At 37.6% G+C, this 17,069-nt stretch overlaps 1 protein-coding gene across 9 annotated transcripts in view; it reads left to right on the top strand.

The window, feature by feature from the left end:
• TASOR (transcription activation suppressor) overlaps positions 1–17,069 on the top strand; it is a 185,563-nt gene that overhangs the window by 53,544 nt on the left and 114,950 nt on the right. For 3 of the 9 annotated variants that reach the window (XM_056804194.1, XM_007500598.3, XM_007500599.3), the window contains exons 14-18: positions 37–756; positions 2,584–3,011; positions 6,063–6,207; positions 7,619–7,678; positions 12,406–13,361. In XM_056804194.1, coding sequence (XP_056660172.1) covers positions 37–756; positions 2,584–3,011; positions 6,063–6,207; positions 7,619–7,678; positions 12,406–13,361 — 2,309 coding nt within the window. The remainder of the gene's footprint in view (positions 1–36; positions 757–2,583; positions 3,012–6,062; positions 6,208–7,618; positions 7,679–12,405; positions 13,362–17,069) is intronic. The other 6 variants (XM_056804192.1, XM_007500600.3, XM_056804193.1 and 3 more) reach the window with 3 other exon arrangements.

The following is a 17,069-nucleotide window of genomic DNA, read 5'->3' as shown; positions in this document are numbered from 1 at the left end:
TCATTTCCAGTAATGTGTTTTGCTTTACTTTAACAGCACAGAAAGCGTTACCTAAAGTAGTAACACAGGAACGTCCTGAGACCACACTTGAGAGCATACCAGGAATCACGAAATTAATTACATCCATACATTATGCCTTAGTTCAGTGTCGTAAGGATTTAAATTATATCAACACCACTACTTTCAGTACTGCTATTGAAAAGCATATAAATGAATATTTTAAGCGAGCTTTTAGATCAGGGAGACGTAAAGAATTTATCATATATCCATATGACTCACGCTTAGATGATAAAAAATTTTTATATTCGGCTCCAAAAAACAAATCACATGTTGACAGTTCCTTGCACAACTATATTTTCCAGTCTGAAACATATCAGTTACCTATTTGTAAAGTTAAGGAACTGATGGAAGAAAATAGGAAAGTTACTCAGTTTAGTCCAGTTTCCGATAGTGAAGGGCCAGAGGAAGAAACGGACTTCTCAAAACTCAAACTTCGGAAGCGAAATAGCTCTAAGAGTGACATTCTCACAGTTGGGAAAAAGTGGAAGCCAGCTAACTGCTGGGACTATGACCCGGACCGGCTGAAAGAACTGATCAATTTAATTCAGTGTAAGAAGAAAAATGTAGGTGGGGATTCAGATACAGAAGATACTAGAAACACAAATAGTCTGAAAAGGAAGCATGCAAGTCATCCTGGAAACATGAGAAAGCACCGGAAAACCAGTGATTCATCTGAAAACAGTCAATTGTGTGAAGGTAACCTATAGTTTACTTAGATTTTGCCCTCTGCTTAGGAGCACTTAAAAACCTGTCCATTTCCCAACTTTGATTGAATATTTCTGGTCTTAATTACAGCTTATTTTTTTCATTCTCAGTTCCTTTCCCACTGGTAAAAGCAAAAACAAAACTCTTGCAGTAAATAACCACATACTTAAGCAAATTAGATTTCTGTTTTGTTAAAAAGCTTTAAAAAAAATAAGTTTAGTTTTTAGTTCTAAAAGGAAAAAAGTAAATGGCTTTTTACTGTGGATACCCTAGCTCATTGTCAGTAATGATATTTTTATAAACAGTGTAACAAGTCTTGCGGTTCTGTAGGAATCGTGTCATAGTGAGGAATTTGGTTTAGGCTTTCCTTTATTTTGGGTTTTGATTCTTAACAGAGGTTATACCATTAACTCATTTTTTTCACAAATGCTTTTAAAATATCAACGTCTCTTAATGGTATAAACTTCAGAAACATGGTGTAATTTAATTTGGAAGTACTATTGTCTGTTCTTCCACAAATGAAGGATATAAAGGGCAATAATAAAATCTCATTTTGTTTCTTAGAAAATAGATTTTTAGCTAAATATCTTCTCTTTTTTTTTACTTATGTTAGAATTTAAAATTTTTTTCCTATTAGAATCCTTATTAACTAGTAATTTACTTCATTCCCATAATTGCAGAGATGAAGTGTAGCAAAATTTATACAATCTTAGAATTAGAAGTGACCTCAAGGGGTCATTTGATCCAATTTGTAATTGCACATCTTTGAAATATGGTCATTCAGTGACTAGTTTAATAATTCATTTATCCACCAAGGCAACTCCAATCTATTTTGGACAGCTGTAATTGCTAAGAAATTTTAAAAAATAATTTAATTTTCATTGTTATGCAAAACACACTTCCATATTGATCATTGTTGTAAGAGCAAATTCATACATAGCCAAAACCTCAAAATAAAATCATAAATACATTGCTGTGAAGGACAACTCCAGTAGTTGTTTCTAAGAAAATTCTTGATGAAGCTGACAGTTGTTTACCTTTTTAAAACTAATGCCTCCTTCCTACTTCTGCTTTCTTCTGTCACATAATGAATCTTCCAGTAACACTTGGAGTAACACTCAAAAGATGGCTCCTTCTGGGGTGTTTAATTAAGGAGTCTGTTTTCATTGCCCCTGGGCCATGGAAATACCTTTAAGTGGTATTTAGTATTTTAAAAAAGAAAGTAACCTACCTCTCTCTTATAGTTCAATGACTTAAGCATTTTTTTTGTAGAGTAATAGCAACGTTTGTTTTGCCCTTCCTATATTAATCACCAGCATATCCAAGCTAAGATGAGAAGTTGGTTCTCAGTGACTTTATCTGAATTCTTACTCGTTTAATTTATAACCTGAGTTATTATGATTCTCTGTTGACTTGATTATCAATGTTTGTGTTGTTGGTCAGGTGGCGTGTTTTGTGTACCCTCACACTGTGGATGGTATGCTTATTGCATGGGGCTCGGTGGAAAGGCCCTGGCATTGGGATATGCGACTGTGGTTTCAGTGCCTGGTTTGAGAACGATTCTGTGTACATTGCTTGTCTTCTTAACCCCCAGTTTCCATACCTGTAAAATTGGAATAATACTAATCTGTCTGTTTCACAGCGCTGTACTCAAGAAAATGAGGCAGAATATTTAAAATTGGCAGAATATTTTAAAAAAGCCATGAATTAATTGCTGTTCGATTCATGTGGGGATTTCCTTCTTTGTTAAAATATGGTTAATTGCAATTGAATTATGTTTTTCTTCTTCTCCCCTCCTACTTTCCCCTTCCCATCCAGGTTCTCCACCTTCTGTTTTCTCAGTTGTCAGTGGATTCAGTGGACAGGATACTGACTTGAGACAGCAAGAAAACTCTGATCCTGGAATTACTGACACACGGGCCCTGATTAAATTGCTTTTAGAAACTCTAACTAATTCAAGCAATTTGGATCCAACTCTGGCCCATTCTGTCAACCAAGCCTTAGGATGCAATGAAGAAACTAGGGAGGATTTAAGGCCGAAGCACGACTATGAATTAATTTCTGCACAGAATAAGGAAGAGTATGAGCAACCAGGGTGTACAAAATTAGAAAATATGAATTGTAAAGATCCCAAGAGCCCTGTTGTTTTGGAAGCTGATGTCTCATCTTTAAAGTATCCCCTTGATGTTGACCCAAGAGTCTCTTCCAGTGAAGTTGCCTCTGAGCCCAAGCTCCATCTGAAAGAAGTAAGCAACATGCTGTGTGTATCATGGTGAACACAATTTTTCTCTCTGGACGGTGTGCTTGTTGCATGGAGCATAGGGGAGAAAATCCTGGCATTGGAATACATGACTCTGAGCTTAAGTTCCTGGTTTGAGAAGGATTGTGTGCACTCTGCTTGGTCTTCTCAACCTTCAGTTTCCACACCTGTAAATTTGGAATAGTACTTAATTACCTGTTTACTTTGTAGGAATGCTTTTAATATAATAAGGTGAAATGACAGAATATTTAAAAAGTTTCATAAGGGAATTGCTATTCTTAATGAAGGGATAATTGATTCATGTGAGAATTTCCTTTATGTTAATATATGGTCAGAATTTGTAATGGAAATTGAATTTTACTAGAGAGTGATTTTTTTTTTAATTGGAAAGGATAAGACTAACCCAGTCTTCCCGACTCATTCTCCTTCTCCACAGAGGTTGTTGCCTAAGATGAACAGAAAGTTAAATAGTAAGAGTTGTACTTGCTGACCTAAGACCCAGAGGAAGTACAACCCTAGGTTAGGGAAAGAACTGGCAGGTATGATTGCTGGGCCACTGTCAGTTATCCTTGAATAATTGTGGAGAATGGGAGATACCCTATGGTGTCAGAGAAAGGAAATGTCTTAGTTTTTGTCCGTTTTGTTTTTAAGGTAGCTATGTCACTCATGGCAAAATTCTAGAATGTAATTGACATCCCCCCCCCCCCCCCCCCCCCCCCGCTGTCTTTTGGTTTTATATCATCTTCATTTCTGAATGTCTCCCCCCTGCCCCTTTTCCCCTAACAAGCCATTCTTTATAACAAAAGAATAAAACAAAAAAAGAGAGTACTTTATCAAAACTAACCCAACAAACATTTGCTGCATCTGATGATACATCTCCCGTGCCTGCAAGGGGAGATCCATCTTCTTATCTTTAGAAAGTATTGTTAAGAAGAAATGGTGAGAGAACATCTGGAAATGGAACATGGTGTCATGATGACTTTTATTTCCTTGATAGGACTACTAGACTGGTAGGATGATAGTCTCACCACATAACTTATCTAGTGTTTAGCACTTGAGATATTTCTCATTCTATTTGTGGACAATGTTGAGTGATATTGGTTATAAATTATAGCACTGTATGTATTTGAGAATGGAGTGGGGAGCTATATAGTAGTAGCTGGATGGGATAAGGAAAGGCTTCATGTAGAAGCTGGTACTTGAGCTGAATTTTGAAGGAAACTTGGAATGTTTCTGTGTCATCTTGGAAAGGATGATTCCTATTATAGTGTTCCAGGGACCTAGGATTGGCCCTGTTTGGTTTAATTTTTTTATTGGTGGTTTCAATAAAGGCATGGATTATAGTATTGTTATCAGATTTCCAGATAACAAAACTCAGAGGAATAGCCAACATACAGATTGACAGTCTCTATTTAAAAATGTCTCAGCACATCATTGGCACTTAAAAGAAATCAATGCCAGAAGTTGAGAGGTGGCTAGGTAGCTTTTTTTTTTTTAAAAGAGTTCTAGATGTTGTGTGAGTTGCAGCCTCACTTTGTATCAATTCCTTGATGTGACAGCCAGGAAAAAAAATTAAATGTTATGAGGTATTAATACAGGTATACTGCCAAGGGGGTGGTAGGCAGGTGATAGTTGTGCAGTCTTTTGTCCTGGTTAGGGCACTTGAATTTTGGGTCTTTTCCTAGTGTCACATTTTAAGAAACCCATAGAGAAGCAGAATCTTCATTGAAGGCCATCTAATCATGTCAGAGGGCCATAGAATGCATGTCTTCTGAGGGTCTGTTGAAGTTATGAGAGAACATTGAGAGCTGTCCTTAGATACTTGAAGTTCTGAAGGTGGCATAGCCATGAAAGAAGAATCAACTTTGGCCCTGTTTATTCTATTGAGCAGATAAGTAGAGGCTGCAGAGCAAAATTTGTATTTGAGGTAAGGAATGACTTTTCCCTGCAAAAAGCAAAAATATGTATATTTTTTGTTGAACCCTGATTTCTTATTGGTTTACAAAACTCTCAGTTTGGAAATTGTTCCCCATTCATGGATGTCTGTTGGCAATTAAAGAGTTTTCTGGGCATTAAGATTCAATGGCTGACCCTGGGACTAGAGTAAATACATATGAAATGTAAGATGTGAACTTGAGTCTTTCTGACTACAGAGAAATGTCAGTTGGATACTACTCCCTTGCAAAAGTGTAATGTGAGTCCTAGAGAGAACAATTCTCTTTCATTGGAGGACTTTAAGCAAAACTGAATAATGACTTGCTTGGGTATGTTGTAGAGGGGAAATCTGATTCAGATGTTACTGGAGTAGGTAGTTTTTGAATTCTCTTACAGGTTAGATTCTCTGCTTTGTATTTTGAAGTTAGAAATCAGTGTGATAGTTTATTTAGCGATATTTTGTTAGGTATGGCTGTTTTTTAAAAAATAAATTAGGGTAATGAATTTGAGACTTCATAACACTGACTTCACTCTGTAATAGAAGAGAAACCAGAGGTGAGATAGATGATGACTTAGGGTTAGAGTACCATGAATATTACCCAAACCTTTTTAAACAAGTATTTTCTAATTGAGAGTCAAGATGGTGAAAGATGAAATGGAAAGCTAGGCTTGAGTATTTATACTCTGTCCCTGGTTACAGTTCTTTGAACAGCTGATAAAAATTTTAATTGGGTATTTAAACAATCATTGAACTTTTTGGATGATAGATGGTGGCAGGTGGGGAAGGTCTAGATTTTGTAAGATAGTGAAGGAGGTAATGTGTATCAAGGAAACCTGTTCTTACATAGCTGGCAACATTTTAAAATTATGCCCTCTTTCCCCTCAACAAACACATGTCAGCTTTTTGGATTGTTTCAATCTTAGCTAAATAATTCTTTTAATTGGGGAAAGAATAAGCTGAGAGGGCCATAAGCTTATTTAACGTTAATGAAATTTGTTAGGGTTCATTTTTGGAAAAAATTGACTGAGTATTACTGTGAAAAAAGAACCACTTTTTTACTATTGATGTTAAGAGGAATGTTTTGATGTGCTTAATTTTTAGGATCCAAAAAGTAGCAGTGTGAGTACTTTTGATAATTACAACCTGGTTACTATTACACCCATTGAACATTGCAACCGTAAACAGCAGTCTAACTCAAATAATGCTGTGGAAGGTGGAATGCATTGGAAACTAATTCCAATTACAGGTAAGAACCCCATACATTAACCGTTGGAGTTTTCTCAAGTCAAGGCATGTAAATCTTTAGTTTTCTAAAGGTGTGCAACTTTCCTGAGTCCCACTCTTGGGTCACTTTTTATGAATGTATTAAAGTTATCTCTAAACTATTAAATGATGTCTTGTCTGTAGGTTTTTTAGTTTTGAGAGATTTTGTTCGTGGTTACAGAGACAGCAATTAGTGGGTGAATTTAACTTTTAAAGGGGTGCTTATCATTGGATAGCACACATGTTGCTGGTGACTCTTTTTCCAGAGCTCTAAAATGTCTAAAGTGTCCACCACTGAGTCAGGTGCTCAGTGAAACAGAGAAGCCCAAGGCATCATGGTTTTGTATCTTGGAGAGTGTGGCATGCAAGTTCTCTGTGGAAAGGAGATGATAAAAGCCTTTTCTCTAATAAAGCTTCCCTATAGTCATTGCTTATCCCGTTAAATAACATCTCATCTTAGAAGAAGCTTCACCAAATCAAGTAGGAATGACTTAGTGCAACGTCCTCAGATTGTAATGAAATTGTTTTCTGAGTAGAGAAAGTCATCTTCAAGAAACTTAATTTTTAATGTTTCGATGACTTTAAAAAACTGGTGAGGAAAACTTAATGGAATCAGAAGCCAGGAAATGGTTCATTGCAAGCTAAAAGAACAGTAATTTCTTAGTCTGGGAGATTGAGGCTTCATTCTTGCTATGTTGTGGATGTATTTATTCCCTTTGCTGTCTTTGACTAAAAGGTGGTTCTTGTTCATCTTCAGGTTGGTTTGGTGTTGGTTGCTCTTACAGCATACCTTCTTTTTACTGTTTACTGTTAGTCTTTATTAATCTTCTTCAAAGAAAAAGACATTTTGCCAGAAAGAGTGGCTGGAGATTACTTAGTCATTGATCAGATGGAGGGATGCTGAGATTTCTGCTTTTTCATGCGCTCCTTTAGGATCGGAAACACTCTTAGGGCTTTACCAGAAAGTAAGAGACTGTAGGACTTTGGCAAAGGAGGATGTAATGCCCGCTCCTGAGAGGGAACGGAAAGCTGGCTTCACTGACTATGTTGAAAACAGGAAAATGGTCTGGACCAGTCGTGATCTTGCTATCTTGATTTTCTTCAGGTGGATGATCTGTGATTTCCCCATTTCTTTTTGGAAAATCTTTTGGAGAACATCGGAACGTCAGCTTCCAGGCTTTAGTATTCAGTGTAGTCTCCTTAAATTTCCCTTCAATGGAAAGGGACAATGGAACATCTTCTCTATAAGTTATGCCTTAGGAAAATATGACAGGATTATTTTAAGAAATATATCATGGTGTTTCTAAGCTTTTGGTTTGTCTGAAGGGTGCTAAATGGATTTGCTAGATTTCTTTGGAGAAAGTCCACAAATGCTAACTGCTGCTTTCTCCCAGGAGGGAATGCAAGAAGTCCAGAAGACCAACTTGTGGAACATGAGGATAACCAGACACCAGGTGAGAAGGGCAATCAATTTGCTTTGTTCTCTACCCCTACAAGGTGCCCGACTCCAGAATTGCTGCCTGCAATTCTGGTCTTAATAACCATATTATAGTAGGGCATTCTGATTGGGTCATTAAGTGACTCAAGGTGAATGAAATCCTCCAAATTCAAGGAAACTGGGTGTACTATTTGTACGCTAACTCTTCGGCTGATGTTTCAGATCTACTTAGAGGAATTTTTTTCTGGAAGTCTTTGAATTTCCTTCAAGGTTTTAGTGCTTTCATCTGTAGCAGATACTGTCTAGTATTACAGTACAAGAAGACTCATTCTGCTGAGAATTGATAATAAAACATGAGGTGATAGTAGCGTTTGCTTTAAGTACTCTTTTTGATAACTCTTGAAATGTTGAGACCAAGTTCTTCTTCTTGTAATTCAAATTTCTTTAGACAATTTAAAGAAGAGTTTTGGACTTCCTAGGTCTCCGTTTATCATTTAATCAGAGTTTTTTTGCCCTCAAATTCAGTCTGGCTCTTGTGTATGGGATGAGTGTGTGTTTGCATATGTGTGTATGTGCATATATATGTATTTATATATGTCTTTATATGTAGTTAATAACTTGCAGCTATCTAAGCTATTTCTTCTTTGATAATTTTGCAAGTAGTCATAGAACTTGTTTTCTCAGTGTATCATGTGGGCACTTTACTTAAGTTGCATCTTTTTTTTTCTTTTGGAAATTTACTTCATTCTCTACTTTTGATTTGGAGGGAAAGGCCACATGAATGGTTTTATGGTTTGAACAGACTTTGGTAGTGATTTCTCCTCTTGGAAATAAAAGCTTTGAACTGATCTCTTCAGGAAAACCTTCTTTAGATTTTTAATCTAGGCGCCATGGGGAAATTAGAGGTACTCTAGTAAAACAGAATGATCTGTTACTGGAAAATAAAGACTACCCATGTTCACTGGGATCATAGCTGGATACTTCTGTAGGTCTCACTTAGCTCTTGTGACCCAAAAGTATAGATATGAATGCTGCTGCCTTTAGAGAAATTATATATGTATACAATGTGTGTGTGTGTGTGTATACACACACACACACACACATATATATATATATTATATGTAGTATATATGTTTAACTTTTGTTTTACCACTAAAAATTTATGGTAAGTACAGATTGTATTGTTCAGAGCTTTATAAGGTGGTGGGGAGTTTATTTTTATTAGGATGATTGATAGGATGTTAATAGAAATTTTTGTTACATAATAAAATACCACATAATTTTACCCTGTTTACCATAGTGGGGTTGATATATTTCCTAACTTGGAGTTATTATGTATAAAGTGCTTTGGAGAACATAAAACATTATAGAAATATGAATTGTGGTTGTCCCTATGCTGTTTTATACTGTTCTAGTGGGGGGGGGGGTGCGGGTCAAAAGCTGCTGAGGGCTAGAAAGCACTGGATTTTGGAGTTGGAGGAATTGGGTTAGAATCATGGTCCTGAGCCTTTCTGTTGTATCACCTGTAAGGAATTAAAATTAAGGAGTTGACTAAATACATGAGAATTTTAAGATAATACTTTGCCAATTTAAAAATATTATAGCTCAAGCCAAAATGACTTTTAGTAGTTTTATTTACAAAAAGGTAGGAGTGAAAGTAGAGAAATATACGAGAGGCTATTATATAAAAGAAGATGTCTAGCCTATCACCCTAAATGTTGCTTTGGTCCTTGGGGTGCTTGTTTATCCTCAGCTGGAAGACCTGGTGATGAATTAAAGAGGGGTTCCACTCACTTAGCCTCCTCCAAGAGGGGAAGACCCCTCTGGAACTAATCTCTCTAGAAGGCAGGAAAGGAGGCCAGCTTCTCACTCACCTAAGTGAAGCTCCAAAGGAGAAGATCCAGAAGTAGTCTTACCAGAAGCAGTCCAAGAGCCAGAGTCCCAGGTTGAAGTACCAAGTTGTAGCTCCAAGCTGCAGTCCCAGTGCAAGATCCTCCAAGCCCAAGATTCAGGCCGAAGACCCCTTGGACAGGAATTTCAGTCTTTTTATAGTTCTTTTTCCACATTGCTTCCTGTCCCTTCTTCCACTTTACAGGAGCCAATTATAGTCTTTAAATTTGTTTAGCACTGTCCAGGGGGTGGTCAGTTGCTTCCGGAGTTGACATCCACTTTTAGCAAGTGGCTTGCAGACCTCCCCTACTTAGTGTTAAGTAGGGGTCTTTTCAGTTTTTGTTGATTACTTTAAAAATAGGCAAGGGAAGAGGCAATCCTATCTTTACACACCTTTGGCAAATCATTTCACCCTGGTTGGATTAGATGCCCTTTGAAGACCCTTGTAGTTTTAAGTCATATGATCTTGTAATTACAACATTTTGTGATTAAAGGCAGATATCTAGTTAGGTGAGGAAAATCTTTTGTATTAGATGTTATTTTTTATTTTTCCAAAATAAAAGTAGTTTAATAATAAAATGCTAGGGCATTTCATTCTTAATGTTCCTTCTTTATAATGTTACAAGTGAAAAGTTGTCTTATTTCTTAATCTAAGTTGATTTTTCACAAATCTGCAATTTTGTTTGGATTTTCAAAACTACTTATTGAACCACAAACCTGTCAACATATAGATTAAAGGATATAAATTCAGCCCAGCTGCTTCCTAATTGTATTCCAGATATTACAACAGCTCTAGGTGTGTAATAGGTAAGTGCTCATTTGAGCTGGGAGTTGACACATGATGAAAATATACTGAAAGAATTAGATTAAGCTGAGGTCTTTGGTTGGAGGACCTTCTAGTTCTTAAACCCACATCTATTAGGAATAATATTACCAATTAAGAGAACTGTAGTTCCTGAAAGATTTAGCAAGTTATCATTTCAAGTGATAACTTCAATCAGTTCAGTCATTAAATATTTATTAAACGGCTACTGTGTACCAGGTACTGTGCCAAGTGGGTATATAAATAGGGGGGGAAAAAGAGACATTCCTTGCCATCATAGAGCTTGCAGTGTAATGGGTATATAAATAAGATTTTGGGAGACTCTTCTGGATAAAGATCTGGCTTTATTGTGACAAATCACAGAGCCAGAGGTCTGCAGATTCCTCGAATTAGAAAACACATGTTTGTATAGTTCCATGACTGCCACACCATCGTTCTCCCCCCACGCCCCCTAACCCCCAATAGACAAAAAAGGTCTCCAAGAGGTCAAGTAGACCATTTTTGGACCTCCTGGTCTTCATAACCTTTGGATGATCTTTTGGTCCCTGTAACTTCTTACATAAATTGGCTTGATATAAAGTACATTATAAAATAGATTCACACACTTGAAATTATAACTTGGGTATTGAACTAGTTATATGCTCAGACTCTTGGCTGGGTGTATTCTTACTTTAAATCACCCATTTACAAGGTATCAAACTTAAAGGGATTCTTAAGCTATACAAATGAAGGGCTGCTTAAAAAATTTTTCCTTCTTACATGGAAGAAGAGAATACAAATTGGAAAGCAATGGGGGTGTTTGGGGTAGGGGGCAGAGGTGTGGATCTTATGGAGAAGTCATTGTAGCCAGGTAGGAAATGGGATGCACGATTTGAGCTCTTTTCATATATGGGGCTCTTGGAGTTTGTGATTCTTCCCTCTAATCACAGGTAGTGATGAGGTGTGACACCAGAGCTCTTTGGATCCCATTGGATGAAGTGTTTCTAATGGGAGGCAGGGAAGTCAGAAAGGCTCTAGAGTATAGAGCAGCCCGGTGGGAAATGAGTATTTTAAAGTATCTTCTCTGTGTTATTCAGGGTGCTAGTGATGTAAGGACAAGATGATACAGCCCCTGTCCTGAAGAAGCTAATGTTCTCCTGAGAGAACAACATGGATAAGATAAGGAGATATCCAAATTGGAAGGGAATATGATGGCAGTGACTCTGAATTCCCTTTTTAAACCTTTATAGACACAGTCTCATTCTTTGAATCATGGAAAAGGCAGCATTTTCTAGTGGGGAAAACATTTTCACAAGCCCTGAAGTAAGGATGTAAACTTTGTAGCATTTCAGTTAAGTTAATCACATCTCAAAACATATGTTTAAGAAGCACTTCTTCATTCTTTAGAGGTTCTTCTGGCTCAGGGTTTGGGGAGCAGCATGTAATAGCAATCTCAACAAGGGAGACAGATATTTTAAAAGTTATTCTGAGGGAGAGGACCATAGCTAATGTCTTGGCAAGTGATGAAAGACATAAGCAAAACTGTTTCAAGAACAGCCCATTAACAGACCAGGATTTCAGAGTGAACATAGGTAATGCTCCCCATCTGTTGATGCCAAGCTTGCACTTTTCTATCCCACTCAAAAATGAAAACAACAAAATCCCGTTTCCCACAATTGCTCAACCAGTTGCTATTTTGACTATAGAAATTGGAGTCCAGCTGCATAGAGGACAAATAGGACATGATTGATTTTCACACTTGGGACTTATTGTGTTTTTTTTTTTCCTAGGTAAATACTGCTGTGACTAAAATTAGAATGCAAATTATGTAGCTTTGTATATGAAGTAGGGTTAAAAATATTTCAAGTTTTAAGGACAGATAATTTTTGTTTTAAACTGCCTACTGTACCACTTGACATCAGGGTGTTTTTTTTTATTACAGGCAAAGAATTTGAGAGCTTAATGTTCTTCACAGTGGTTGCATTAAGCACCATATGTATGCTGTTAATCTTTTTGATTTGTTCTTATAATAATCAACTCTTCCTGTGTAGGTATGAAATCACCAGAAGAGCAGCTGGTATGTCTGCCGCCAGAGGATGCCTTTCCTAATGATCCCCGGGTAATAAGTAGACAGAGGAGTTCTGATGACCAGTTTCCGTACTCTCCATTTTCAGACACACTAAAAGGGACAAGAGAAGATGGAATGGTAACAAGTCAGGGAATGAAAATGGAAGATCAGTGTTTGCTAGCAAGAGAGAGTCCTTTGGTAGCTACACATACACTGAGCGCAACCACAGAAAGTACAATGTTAGAAGAATATAATTTATTTTCAAAGAAAATAGAAGAGATTTTGAAGCAAAAAAACATTTCCTATGTCAGTAGAATTTCCACACCTTCTTTCTCAGCACAAGAAAAGATGACAAGACTTTCGGCGTATGTGTGTTCTGAAGCCTCTCAAGTTAGTGTGCAAGAATTTGTAAATGGCTTACATGAAAAACTGAACATTATTATCGCCAAAACATTATCCTGTGGTCGACATTCCCCTCCAATCAGTCCTAGTCCCGAAGATAGAAGTACAAAGATAGGACTGACCCTCCCAACAAGTCAGGTCATACAGGTTTCATCTAGTGATTTCAGCACTGAACTAGGAGCTGAATCCCATCACCGTCGTGTGCAGAGAGAGACTGATTCTCATGAGCAGCCTTCCTCCACCACCTTAGGTTTAGCTGAAGTAGAACTGGATCAGGCCCACAGGGTCCCAGAGCTCACACGGACGCCCGATCACACTTTTTCCAGTGAGGGTGCCCTGGAGCCAGTGGAGAAAGAAAACTCCAGAACACCCAGTGAGCTAAACATTTCTACCCAGCCATCGTTGTCCAATTTTATAAGCCAGTTAGAGCCAGAAGTGTTTAATAGCTTGGTGAAAATCATGAAAGATGTCCAGAAAAATACTGTGAAGTTTTATATTCATGAAGAGGAAGAAAGTATGCTTTGTAAAGAAATAAAGGTAAGTGTACTCAAAGGTAATACCTAGATATCAGTGCACAGACCAATATGGATTTCTTGTTGAGCTCAGTAGCCTCTTGATTGGAGTTTTTGATAATACAGTAGAAGGCTAATTTAAAGAAGTTGCAATCAGAATGGCTTAGAGTGAGAGCCTTACTTGCTCTATTGGCTCCAAGGCAGAAGAGTGGTAAGGGCTAGGCAATGGGAGTTAAGTGACTTGCTCAGGATCACTTAGCTGGAAAGTATCTGAGGTCAGATTTGAACCTAGGACCTCCTGTCTCCTCGCCTGACTCTCAATCTACCAGCTGTGCCCATGCTATGTAGACTCTTGTAAAGCTATTTTAAATCTTTTCCCTAACTCTTACTTCTATTGAAAGCGGACAAACGTTTAAGAATGAATTGTCCTTGGCAGACTTAGTTTCATCTAAAAGAAGTGAGAATTCTTTATTATACAAGACATTTCTCCAGTCAGTCCTCAACATTTGCAGTTTTAACTTAGATTTCAAGCATTCACATGATTTTATTATCAACCATGCACAATCCCATGTGTATTCAAAAGAGAAAAATGGGAGACCTAATCAATGAGAGACCCTGGCTAGTGTCTAGGCTGGGGCCCAGCAGACCTGGATGGGAGAGCTGAACTCACACTGAAGACCAAGGACTCACCCCGAGGCATGTGCTGGGAAGCAGTTCAGCCAGGAGGTCAAAAGGGAGCTTAGCAATAGCATATTTCCCCATTCCCACCTTGGGGCTCTTTTGATGTCACTACCCTTGCTCTTCCCTGGCAAGCCCACCATTACCTGTCTTTTTGCATTTTATGGGTTATTTCCTGATTACTCTGTTAAGAAAAGTATATATTATCAGAATTAATGCTTTATGACAAGGAATTGTATGTAGAAGTGTTCACAGCAATCTTTAGGGAAAGCTTTTGGTGGTTGTGGGAACCTAGTTCTTGTTTTCCCATAGGTTCAGTGTATCAACATTTGTATTTTTTTGCCTTTTGTGCTGTTTTCCAAGGAATATTATCTCCATGAAAGTTGAGGATTGACTGTAGTATCTCTTATGCCACCTGTTTACATTGGTATTATCATTTTTATAGTTATTTTCTGCTAGCGATAAACTGGTTTCATCTTACTTTTTGACTTGGGGAATTAATTTAATGAGGAAAACTAAAACTGTTTTCTAACCCTTTAATTTATCAAAACTACTGCTAGCATTTGGCAGCAGTTTTATAATTGTTAACATGAAAAGCAATTTTGAATAGCCTTGACATGTCAGTGTTTTTCATTATAGGGAGTTCCCACACTGGGAGTTCTCCACATCAAAGAAATAATAGGGTCTGATAATCAATGAACATTGAAAATGTTCTCTAGGAGAATTATTTTCCTATTTTTGTATAAGAATTTAGATAACCTCCCCATGTGCAATAGATAAATCAAACTTGTGATTTCAGTATTTGCAAAATCCTAGTTAATTGGAATCATTTTGGGAACTTGGCTTTCAGGGTGAATTAACAAAAGATGGAGGGGTAAAACCCCCCCAAAAAACTTCTTTCAAGAATTTATCCTTTCAAAAGGAAACTTCCAGGAAGAGTCAAGTATGGTGCTAGGCTAAAATGAACTGGATCTCTTCATTTTAAATCTGTGAGTCTATACCTGGTGTTGGTGATAGTCTTATGACACAAGAAGACATCTCCACTTGTCGAATTGAACTGTGTTTGATTTCTTATTTTCTAAGAAGAGTAGACGGATGCCTTAAATTCTTTGTAGTTCGTCCTCAGTTACATAGAACTTGCCACCCTAGTTGGGTACGCTGATCTAACTAAGCATTTTAGGTATTTTCTCCATAACATTGACACTGGTTTACATTTTTTAATATATTGGTTATGAAGCTCTTTATATGCTTTTTCTCATGATACTTCATGGCCATAGTCAGATGGTGATCAGCTTCATTTTAGGGAAACTAAGACTGCTAGAATTTGAATTGACTTTCTCAGTGTCACTGGTGGTTAATAAGTGGCAGAATCAGGACTCAAACCTGGACTTTTCCCACTATACTACACTGATTCCAGTTAGCCTTGAATTATTGTTTCTTCAGGGATCATGCTGTAGTATATAGCAAAGTATGTCTTAGATTCATGCTCTCTGTTCTCTATCCTTGAAATATCCTTTCTTATCCTCCTTTTCCCCACTTGTCTGCCATGAATAGGAGTCAAGAGAAATTGGTGCCCCACCCTCCCCACCGCCCTCTTAAATTTTATTTTTATTTTTTTGAGTCACAAAGATTTTATTTTTCCAATTACATGTAATAATAATAATTAAAACAAAAACAAAAACTTTACCTTATGCCTTGGAATACATAGTATTGATTCCAAGGCAGAATAGTATTGATTCCAAGGCAGAAGAGTGATAAGGGCTAGGCGAAGCAGGTTACGTGACTTGGCCAAGGTCACACAGCTAGGAAGTGTCTGAGGCCAGATTTAAACCCAGGACCTCTGGTCTCTAGGCCTGCTCTCCATTCACTTAGTTATCCACTTGCCCCATAATTATTTTCAGCATTGGTTTTTCAAATTTATACAGTCCAAACTATTTTCAGCATATGTTTTCTAAAATTATAAGGTCCAAACTATCATCTTCCTTACCCCCATTTGGAGATGGTATGCATTTTGATCTGTACCATCAATGTATTATCATGCAAAACCTATTTCCATATTTGTCATTGTTGTAAGAGCGCATTCATACAAAACCAGAATTCCCAAATAAAACTGTAAATACACTTATGGAAAAATACCATGCTTGGATGTGCAAACTTCTGACTCAGTAGTTCTTTCTCTGGAGGTGCATTGCATTTCCCATCATAAGTCTTTCAGGATTGCCCCAGATCACTGCATTGCTGAGAGTAGCCAAGTTTTCAGAATTGATCATTGTACAATATTGCTGTTACTGTGTACAGTGTTTTTCCAGTTCTGCTTATTTTGTGAAAAACTAATTCATCCAAGGTCTGTTGCAGAATTAGCAGAAAAGGTATAATAAGATCTGAGTAAAAGCAGCTTCTAAAATGGTAGGTTTAGATGGAATTTTCATGAGTAATGCAACCTAAGGACCTGAACTTTTCTATTACAATTCAGTTTGTAGCCTTTATTTGAAGATCTCTAGTGAATGCCCTCCGTTCCTGCTCATTTTCTTTTTTGAGAGTTTGTCCTTGTTAGGTTTTTCATGTTTTCAGACTAAATTGGCCTTTTCACAGCTTTAACTCATTTCTCCCTATGGTCCAATTCCTTGGTCCAATTGGTTATAGTTCCAGAACTGAAGACAGACTCTTGTCCAAAGGATGGTTTCCAGAAATGAGCTCTGCCCCAAAGCTGCCATTGTGCAAAGCTATAAAGACATCTGGACAGAGGAGAGAGTCTTGCTAGGCCTGGGTCCCTCTCCAGGGGCTCCAGAATTTTCTTCTTGAGATTTTTTGTTCCTTTGGAATGCCTACAGTGGGGTAAAGAATAATGTGAGAAATCTCCTGGACCCCTTAAAAAGAGCAGAGTCCTGAATGAGGGGACTGGGCTTTGGTCCTCTCCTGGTCACTGAGCAGCAGCTTGTTCTGCTGGTCAGGGAGGCTCTTGGACTTTGGATTCCGCTTCTGTCAAGGGAAGGGGTGAACTCATATGTCTGAGCCTTATCGCACATTTCCTTTGCAGGTTGATGTAGTGTTTCAT

The sequence above is a fragment of the Monodelphis domestica genome, chromosome 7 (genome assembly GCF_027887165.1).
Source record: "Monodelphis domestica isolate mMonDom1 chromosome 7, mMonDom1.pri, whole genome shotgun sequence".
Lineage (NCBI taxonomy): Eukaryota > Metazoa > Chordata > Mammalia > Didelphimorphia > Didelphidae > Monodelphis > Monodelphis domestica.
The sequence above is the reverse complement of the archived record's forward strand: the minus strand, read 5'-3'. Positions and strand labels throughout refer to the sequence as shown.